General features: G+C 37.9%; 2 protein-coding genes across 2 annotated transcripts in view; one reads left to right on the forward strand and one right to left on the reverse strand.

The window, feature by feature from the left end:
- Positions 1-4266, forward strand: part of LOC135087954 (RB1-inducible coiled-coil protein 1) — a 38399-nt gene extending 34133 nt beyond the window's left edge. The window contains exon 23 of the mRNA XM_063982821.1: positions 318-4266. Within this exon, the coding sequence (XP_063838891.1) occupies positions 318-447 (130 nt within the window). The 3' untranslated portion in view covers positions 448-4266. The remainder of the gene's footprint in view (positions 1-317) is intronic.
- Positions 4259-10035, reverse strand: LOC135088174 (transcription factor glial cells missing 2-like). The gene is made up of 4 exons (XM_063983063.1): positions 9880-10035; positions 6675-7000; positions 6047-6391; positions 4259-5169 (listed from the first exon to the last, which is right to left on the reverse strand). The coding sequence occupies exons 1-4, from the start codon at positions 9888-9890 to the stop codon at positions 4493-4495; spliced, it is 1359 nt and encodes a 452-aa protein (XP_063839133.1). The 5' UTR covers positions 9891-10035; the 3' UTR covers positions 4259-4492.
- Positions 10036-10308: the final 273 nt, after the last annotated feature.

Consider the following 10308-nt stretch of genomic DNA (forward strand, 5'->3'; position numbering starts at 1 on the left):
ACCTAGTTAATCATTATTATTTCAGTCAAAGGATGTCCATCACTATTACTTCTATTGATTGATAACGGCAGCGTGGTCGTCACTTCACATTGTCAAAAATTTGAGCTTAAGCTGATTTACTATGATTGTAAGAGTGTGTCAATTCACCAAAATCACGTCATAATAATATACTGCTTTTTGCAGAGCAATTTCAACTCTTACTATGGCAGATATGCACAGCTCATTTTACACTTCTGCTCGCTTTACTTCTGGGTTATAATCATATTGAGCTTATTTTCGTTTACTTTATAGCTCAAAATACTATTTATTCTTTTCAGAACCGACATGGAATGCAGCGTGGGCCGCGTAGTACCAGAACCCCTGGAACTCACCGTATCAGCAGTCTCCGTAGTGTCGCGTGGAGGTGGTCTTCAAGGCTCCGAGCTGGCCGAAGAGGCCACGCCTTGACACGGTGACCCCTCCCCCGGGGGGTCAAAGGAACCCCTCATTTAGGGGCCCCGGTCGAAGCCTCTCACAGACAGGTAGCGAAGGAAATATATCCTGATACTTGTATATGGCCGGTGGCCTTATTACTTCTCCCCTTAATTACTAAAAATGACAGTCAAATTGTTACGTGATTATCACACATTTGAAACGGTGATATAAGACTAATATACTTTTTATGAATAAGGGGTCTAGTATTATAATAATTAAGTATTGCAAATAAAAGAGGGAATGAAATAGAAATCTGTGCACAAGGCAACACTTCACATTTATTGATATAGCAACACCAGTCTAGGCCAATCTGTGAGAGGATATTTTTATGTCTTACAAAAGACGTATTCGTTATTCGTTCGTCTTAATTTTTACAAGGGATCGACGTCATATTGAAATAGAGCCATTCCGTGTTATTTGCTTTAAACAACAAATTAATAATGCTGATGTCTATTAAATGATTTTAAAGGTTATGTAGGATAAGAACGATTGTAATACCCGATCGCAGTAAATAATACGGGATAGCTATAATATTATATCTTATTACATTTGCCTGATTATAACAGAGTAAATTATTAAAATCAATTATAACGCGTGACTTATATTGTAATAGCCCTTGAGAAAGGATATACCTTGTTTGGTGTGTAAAGGGCGAAGAAATAATTTTATTTAGATCTCCTTTGGGAGCCTTTGGATAGATCCACCCCATCACTTTTATAAGGATCACAAAATATATGATATTGTTTAATTATAGTGTTAGGGTATTTGTTTTTTATATCAAATACACATTACAAGCATTATAGCTTTACTAATGTCTTACTATATTATTTTATTTTTAAATGCACGGACCCGTTGAGAAGTTTTTACCTTACAATTTCTTTTATATAACTCAAATACCCTATGATAGGTACATATCGGTCAAATAACGAGTATATTTACTTTATTATATCGCATACGATTTGTATGAGTAAATTATTTTTTACTTTCCGAGCATTATTCCACCTATTCGATGTCTTCCAGGCTTTACATTTATACATGATGTATTTCAAAATTTAAAAAGTTTTGCTTGCTCGGAATCGGGTATAATGTTCCTTGCCCTTCAGTATCCGACAAAAAATACATTTGACTTATAAAAAGTAGAAATGGCCAAAAAAGCTTAAGATATTTCGATTCTGTCTTTCTCTTTCATCACGTCATTCATGTAATCTAAAAAGAAAAATGTGTTTATGAGGTTGAACTCATAGTTAGTGTACTATTTTTGGCGGGTACTGTTTAAATGCTTGTTTCATGAAGTTTATTTACATCAATATTCATGATAACAACAAAAACTTAAACCCAAAAGAACTCTTCATTTAGATGTTATACTTGATCTTTATGATGTTAGTTTTCGAGAAGTCGCCGTGACTTCGCTTCGATATTTCGATTGGACAGTGATTTTTCTCTATAGTACAAATTATTTAGTCGTCTTAAAAGCTTTATAGGAATTATATTTTGATCTATTTCATATTTATTATTATTTCTATACAGTAGTTGTGTTGTGTTATATTTTAGTTGGTCTTAATGATTTATTTCAACAGATTTAGCGTTACATTTTATAATATTATAATTTCACCTATAAAGCATTGGTGATATAATTTAGACAAGCACAAAATTGATTGCATGAGAGAATAAATTATAAGTTAGCTTCGTCCGTAACTTCAGGAGAAGTATAATAATAGCAGGAGTTTATAGTTGTAGGTGAAATACAGGACTCGTGAGTAATTTAAATACAGGATGGGAGAAATAGATTGTCAACAACAACAACAAGAATACTGTAATAAATGAAGAAAAAATATGTATAAAACGCATAATTTATAGTGACAACGAATTCGAGATGATGGCTTTGATTTTTTTAATAAGTTTTCTTCTCTGCCCCCTGTATTAAATAAGGTATCGTATCTGGAGGGTGAAAGACATTTCGTCAATTAAAGTTAAAGTATTAAAAGAACGAGTTACAATTCACGGGTCCTGTATTTGGCCTTTGCAATAGGATGTGTTTAGACATTTAACACGTGCTTGGCAATAACTGGGCGTGGTTAAAAACAGCACTCTATGACGAATCCAATCGACTTTGAAATGTATCGTTTTATGATTCAAATTCAATTGAGGGAATCCACCGTTTTATATGTTGTGATCATTGTAAAGAAGCACAACGTTTGAAATATTGTCTATAATATTTAGAGAGTGCATGTGCACAGTGCAAGTGACATTCAGTTTTGTAGTGCGTTTTTTTCCACGCGCCTACTTATTATCGAGTTCGATACCCAATGCGGCTGTAGAGTCGCATGCTTAATGTTTCCCTACCTACCTATAAGTCTACTATCTTGATACCTAAGTCATAGTGATTATTTAGTGGAACTCCAGTTCTTCGTCTTAGGAATTTCTCTTTAGGCTTCAGCAATGATAACGCTTAACACTCGATCTCGATTTAATAACTCGACGAATCCCTTTACTCCTAAAGATTTGACACTAGCTAATAGTATTAGTGCTCTTCATAGATCTTTTGATGATATCCAACTTTCCTCAGAATTAGAATTTAACGTGTCCCAATCTAAGTATTCTAACATCAATTAAAATAGAAAGTATTGAAACAGTTGTGATTAGAACTGATAGCACACCCATTTGCGTCCGGTAAATCGTTAGCGTTTCAGACTAATTGGTAGACACGTCTGTCGAAGCGCAAATTGATGTTGTGTTAATTAAGACATGAGAGCATCGCTTGGTGTGAAATTTTTTTGTGGCCTTATTATAAGTGGCGCCCAACGTGGGGCTACCAGTGCCACCGACCTCGTTTCTGCGGAACCCGAGTGTAAAGAAATAAGGTTAGTGGCACCGTACTCGGCGACCCGCCGACTGCTGTGATAGTGCGTGCTGTGCTCTCCTCGACTCCCAACGAATAGTTTTGTAAGTACAAAACTTATAAAAGCAAACTAATTTTAATTAATATTAGGGCCTATTGTTAAGAACGTAATTCACATGTTACACTAAAACTAAGTCTTGTTTTGTACTGATAAAACTGTTCGTCGTATTCGGCTCAAGCGGTATTCGGCGATCGAAGTTTTTTCGTGAATTCGATATTGATTTTCGTTGTCATAGTTAGGATTTCAGGTTATAGAGTAAGTGTGGTGGGATGGCTTGCTGGAGCTTGATTATGGCTTAATCTGGGGGTGGGGATAAATTTTAATGGATCCTGTTAACCTGACTATGGCGACTCGCAATCAATATTGACACTCGATCAGTCGAATGAGTGGGAAAACCTCGGACACGAGCGATCGTTGCGACTCGTGTCTCGGCGGAGGTTAGCCACTACTGAAAGATTCGTGTATTGTTAATGTAAATATAGTTGTCGATGAGCTAATAATGATCTTTAACATAGCAGCCGAATTTGTTTCAATCATAGTGATATGATGAACTTTATGTATTATGCCATTCGTGAAGGAGCTGACGTGTAGGGTAACAGTTATTGATATTGTGTGTGTGCTGGACACAAGGATTCACCGATTTTATCATGTTGACGAATTAATTTTAGTTTGCAGGATTGTTCATGTTAAATTTATGATCATGTCATGTTATTGTGTCATATGGACAGTTTTTGGAATGTTTTGCGACTGCTAATGCATAATAAATCAACCGTGTGATTGCTTAATTGTACTATTTTGTAGTGACCAATTTTATCGTTAGAAAATAAAAAAATGTAAAATTGATAATTTTAATGTAATTTTTATATACAATAAATAGACGATTTTGTACAAATTGTGTTTTTATTTCCTCACAGATCGAACTTATTCTTAGTCTTAACAATATCGAGATTTAATGTTATTAGCATTGACATAGGAACCAAAGGCTGCAGCTAGCGATACACCTAATATAGACATATCAGTAGTACATACAATCCAATTTTTAAGTATGTAATAACAAAAACGATAATCACTAGGAATGTACACTGTACAGAGTTATTTACATATTGCTAAAATAACTATTATAACAGGGCACTAAAGGCGTTCATGGCCTGATGGTGTTGCACATCAAAGTACTGTTTGCACTCGGGCGCGTCGTTGGAGGGAAACGCACAATCGGTGTAATTCCAATTGGCTTGCATCTCCATATTGGTCTGGCCGCAGTCCTGGTACCTGTAGTACCGCTGGTCCTGCATATCCATGACAGGCGATGTCCTACTCTCTGTTGGATAGTACTGAGCTTCCTCGGGGTAGTACATCTGTGTCGGATAGTTCTGCTGCTCGCAGTACGCCTCGGCTTGCTGATAACCATGGGTGAAGAGTTCAGGTGACGGGGTTTCGCTGGATTCTGAACCACCGGGCGCTCGCTGCCAGTCGAGCCAGTAGGCGTCTTCGGGTCTGGAATTGTCGTTGAGGTCTGCGAACGTGGGCGGGGATTCCAGGGTGTTTTCTTCCATGGGGAAGTCGAGGCGAATGGGCTGGTCTAGCTGGAATATTTCTTCGGGGTGGAAGATGTCTTCGGCCGGGAGTGCTGTGGGGTCGTATTGCTGTTGTAGCGGGGCAGGGGGCGCGGGCGGGGCGTAGGCGCCGTATCCGTGGGCCTCCGCCGGCGACCACGCGGGTGCCGCGTACGCTTCTGTGGGATGCTCAGTGCGCCAGCGACACGAGCATTCGAAAGGACCACATGTGCACGTCAATCCTGAAAAGAAAGAAATAATAATTTGTTAGTTAAATAGGCACGACAGTTTTGTTTTAAAGATTCATAAATAACTATTACAGGACTATACCAAAGGGGCAGGAAATACGTAGTAACAACGAGCATCGTAAAGGGCTTATCATAAAAGTACATGTGCTCGCTCTATTAGATAGAGATGGGTTAAACTAGGTAAATTTGATACTAGGTGCACCTATTCCAAGTATTTATTAATACTCGATCCAAATACCTGTTCCACCTAGTACGTAGTAATTTAGCATACTTGACGCGACTAGTGCGGACTAATCCAAGTAATATGACTTTAAAATACAATTTTCTTTGAAAAGATACAACCGTAGTATGAATAATGCAATTTGAAATTGAATAATAATTCCTCCCTTCATACTTCAACAGGCTTTGGACTGTCAACTTAAAAGGTGGCGTATTTAAAAGATATCAATTTCATAAAAATATTTACATACTTTTTTCTTATTTACATGAATATGGTTTGACTACGTTTGTGTGCGTTGGCTTCGTCGCGCTCAAATTTGCTTGGTCAGACAGAGACGGAGTGAATCTCTACGTTCGCACATAAGCTTAGCGAGAAATACTAGGTGCGCGTAATACACGACTACGGATTACGCAATAATAACCTCTATTACTTTCAGGTTAGGGTCGGAAATCGTGTAATTTATAAAATACTAGGTGGATCAAGTATTTTAAAAAATGGAATAGGTGCCGCCTAGTACTGTAAAATACCTAGTGTGTGGATCTGTTCTAGTAAATACCTACGTCTCATCTCTAATTAGAGTAAATACATTTTGCATTCTACTCAGTTTGATTGAGATAGAAGTATAGAAAATATAATTTAAACTATGCCTACCTCGTTGATTATCCGGTATAAGCGGCGGCGGCTGTGGATGTGGCGTGCAGATCTTCTGCGGCATTTGCTTATCAGGCTTCACTGTGAGTATTTTATCTGCTATGGCGGCCTCACGGGCCAGCAGCAGGGCGAGGCCTCGCACGCGTCTGCCCGCGCCCATGGTCCTCCGGACCTCACTGGCGCCCTTGGCCTCAGGGCGAGGGTGGTCGTGGGCGCCCTTTGCTTGGAAGAAGATGGCGTGCTCTGTGTGCCGCCAAAAGTGCGTGACTGGGTACCCGCAGTGACCTCGGCACGGCTGGACTTCTAGACGGCCGCCGTTGCACATCCGATTGGGACAGGGTTTGCCTGCAAAAGATAGATTTTATTAGGATACTTATTATCAAATGACTTGCATTAAGCTCACGTATGCCGGCCATTAAGGTTATTCGAAGTGTTATAATTTCAACCAATCATTATTTGGGTCACGAAATGTGTTTATACTTTTTGAGAGTCCAGTATTTATTTAAACTAGCTAAATAACTAACTAAATTAATAGTCCTTGTAAAACTTTATAAGTTGCTTGAAAGAAAAGCTAAAAATAAATTCTACGATAATGCAAGCACAAGAACCAAGGTTTAATGTTATTTACCTTGCTGTTTCTTTCGCGCCTTATCACATATAGCGGGTCGCAGATGCACTCGGGAGCCGTCAGGCAGTCTACACCTTGCTGAGCAGACCAGTACACCCAAGCAGCTCTTCTTGAGGATATGGACGTTGTGGTTATTGGTATTTCTCATGGCCCATCCAGAGGCGTGTCGTCTGGCTTCCTCGCAGCCTGGAGGGTAGACGCGCCTCACGTGGCCGTCGCACCACTCTCCGAAGGGGTCGAAGGCGGTTACCCGAGGGACCACTGCGTCGTTGATGTCCCACTCAGGCGTCGCCGGGCCGTCTGACATGTCCGCGCGGCTGCTGGTACTGTTTTGAAGAGAATTTTATTCGTTAGTTGATGGAAGATAAAGATCCCTTGGGGTCTAACAAAGATCGGTCTAAGAGGCCTTCTTAGTTATAATATTGCTATCGCAAGTGCGCATAGAAAACAATTAGGACGTTCATCTTGGGTATTGATTACGTTCATCTAGCTAGGGCTTTAGAATAGCGAAGCTTGAGTCGGTTAATTTCGTTATATGTATTAATTTACTAGGTTTTGCCCGCGCCTTGCCTGCGTGAAATGTATCAGTTTCATATTTAATTTATATCACGCGCGTGTCCCTTTCCTAATGATCTAAACTACTCTATGTACGAGTGTGTCATCAAGAACTTTCACATTTATCTTATTAGTAGGCTCTTATTTTATTCAAATTGATTGAATAGGTATCCGCGAATATGCATTAATAGAGTCGTTTTGCAACTGTTTTTAGACCACCATAAAAGTTATGTATTTTAAACATGTTTTCAAACTATTTAATTTCAAACAAATGTGCTTTAAAATCTCTATCTTACGAAACGCAAACGCGAGCAACAAAAGCTCGGGATCGCGGAGAAAGCTCCGTCCCCTCGCAAGCTCGTTGAGCCAATTGCCTGAATTGCGTCTGAGGGGCAGCTCTAATTGGATAAACAACTCGAGAATAAGTAAATACAGCCGAGACGATATTCAACTTGTTTAACGGTAGAGATACGCGGAAAAGTAGAGAATTTCACACACAGATTTTAAAGCTTTCCATACATTTATTTTAAGCACGACTTCAGTTAGGTTTTATTTAGACATTGTGCATGTCATAGAATGAAACATTAATTCCTTAAAATTCGTTTTGCAACTCTACCTATTACTACTATTAACAAAAAGAAAGTTACTTGCTTACGAAATAAATAGATAATACTATTATTGTTCTCTCCCTGGAAAAAGATTGCTTCCTAGCGATTAGACTGCCTAAATCGTGCCATTTCAATATTGTATTTCTCTATCATAGTCCTACTTATACTACATAGGCTAGAAGGAGCTGAAGCTATTTGTAATCTTTTGTCTCAGCGGATAACGTTGTTTCGCTACATGACGTCACTTTCGGACTACAGCGGTATTGTGTAGTGTTATCGCGTCACCCCTCTAAAACTTGATTAGACCCGTTTAACTTCCCTTTGATACATGCCGCAAAACAAGGAATTTGACTCATCTTTTCACGTTCTACGATAAGAGCTTGGCAAGTTTTTATCTTTTCTACACAACATTTTGGCACCTAATTACAAATTATAAAAATGTACGAAAAGGTATGGGATGGGAAAAACCTTTGAGGCGACTAACAATGCTTAATGAAGGGTGAAGTTAATATAATACAAATTATTATAACTTTGGATGTTGACATTTATGCATTTAAAGCAGACTATATAAAATTATAGTGCCTAATCGTTTACAACATGTCATTGCAAGGAATGGGCCTATCATCATTATGAAAAACTTGGAGATTCAGTTTTTATTCATCATCATCATCATCATTTCAGCCACTCATCACTGCTGAACATAGGTCTCCATCAATGAATTCCATATTTTAGTTGGCAGTTCTTGTTATTAATATAAATAACCCTCCTTCTAGCAGTTGAGTAAAAATCCTAGATCGTTCTATCTGACGTCACGACCACGCAGTCGGTCCATCTCGGCTTCGTCACGCCAATGATGTCCAATTAGGCCAATTGGCTTCCCTCCGGCACCTTCCACAATGCACCCCACTTTGACTGCTTATTTATAATGGCTGATCGACACGTCACCCGTCTTTGGGTATGGATGTTATTGACTCTTAAGTATTATTTTTAGAGATGGTTCAAATGCTTAATAAGGATGGCTTCCAAAGGTTTAATAAGGAAATTGTGTTCATATCTAATGCACAGCACAGCTTATAAAATGGCAATTTTAAGGGTTATTATAATCACGTCAACCTTTTTGATTTATTTGTATAGGTATAACTCATTAAGGCATTTCCGAAAATCAATAGTTTAAAAGTTATGGTATACTCGTAACTCGAAAAGTTATTTTTTTATTAATTTTGTGATATAAGATCCTAACTACATTTTGAAACGTTGTTTAAATTTTCAGTAGACAGACAAGTTTACAGAAATTAAACAAAAAGCAAAAAGAAAAGAAAAAAGTGTTTCTGTTACGGTAAATGTGATAAATGTGAAAATTATGAATAATCGCCGGTTATTATGAATAAAATATGTTACCGCACAAATGAACGAATTATGTAAATATAACTATCTTATCGTTGTGACTCTACATTACTTCTGAAATACCTACTCTACCAACCTCTCCCAGATCAATATGATACCAATAAGAATCTTATATGATTCATGCAAGAATCTTATATGATCCATGTAAGAATCTTATACAAATGTGTTATCACTTTTGCCGTAACATAACGAGTTGCCGTAATTTAAAGCTAAAAAAGGTTTCAAAAGCTCCAATACAAAAACAATGTTTACTATTTTTTATACATATAATTTTACAGGTTGTATTTAATCACTTACTTATTTTTTCGACTAATATCTATACTATAGTTACTTGATAGGTACTTTTAAATTGATTTTCACCAATCTTAAATTCACTGAAAACCTCTCCACTAAAATAAACAAATTATTTGTGTTGTTAGAAAATAACAACGTTTTGCCTTTTTTTGCATTTGTAGGCAATAAAGCTTAAAGCTGGTCTATGTAAATATTTAAAATATTTAAATGGCACAAGAGGGTGGAAAAAGAACAAGAATAAAATTATGCAATTGCTCTACATTAGAGACACCTATCAAGTTTACAAAATTTTAATTATTAAAATTAAAAAAAATTGCCGTACTTATAAAATAGGATAAACTTACAGGATCACCATCTCCAAATAAGGCGGTCAGCAGCACAAACAGAAAATTGTATCCACTGTTCACTAATACACAACACTTCAACTCCAGTATTTGAGAAAATAGTTATTATTTTTCGCAAATCAAAAGCACGATTAGCGTGGCCCATCCATGTAGTACAAAAGCGCACGGCTCACTAACTTGAACAACAAAAATAAACATAGGGATGATTTCCCCCTCCATAGCTATAGGTGGGGTCGCTCGCCGGCCAATGGGGACGCAGAGCGCGCTCGATACCGCCTTCCAGCCAATCAGAGGGCCGCATTCGGTCGTATTCCATCGCCAATAGGAATATTCGTGACGGTTAACGTTTTTGTTTTTTGCGAAAAGCCTTGTTGGGAAATTTCAGCGATGCATTGTTTGAACTGGAACGTGTGTTAAATCGATATTTTC

The sequence above is a fragment of the Ostrinia nubilalis genome, chromosome 3 (assembly GCF_963855985.1).
Source record: "Ostrinia nubilalis chromosome 3, ilOstNubi1.1, whole genome shotgun sequence".
NCBI lineage: Eukaryota > Metazoa > Arthropoda > Insecta > Lepidoptera > Crambidae > Ostrinia > Ostrinia nubilalis.

Coding starts and splice junctions, on each gene's coding strand:
- LOC135088174 (XM_063983063.1), bottom strand. Junction 6,392..6,674: donor GGCGCGAAAGAAACAGCAAG/GTAAATAACATT, acceptor TATCTTTTGCAG/GCAAACCCTGTCCCAATCGG. Junction 5,170..6,046: donor TATACCGGATAATCAACGAG/GTAGGCATAGTT, acceptor CTTTCTTTTCAG/GATTGACGTGCACATGTGGT.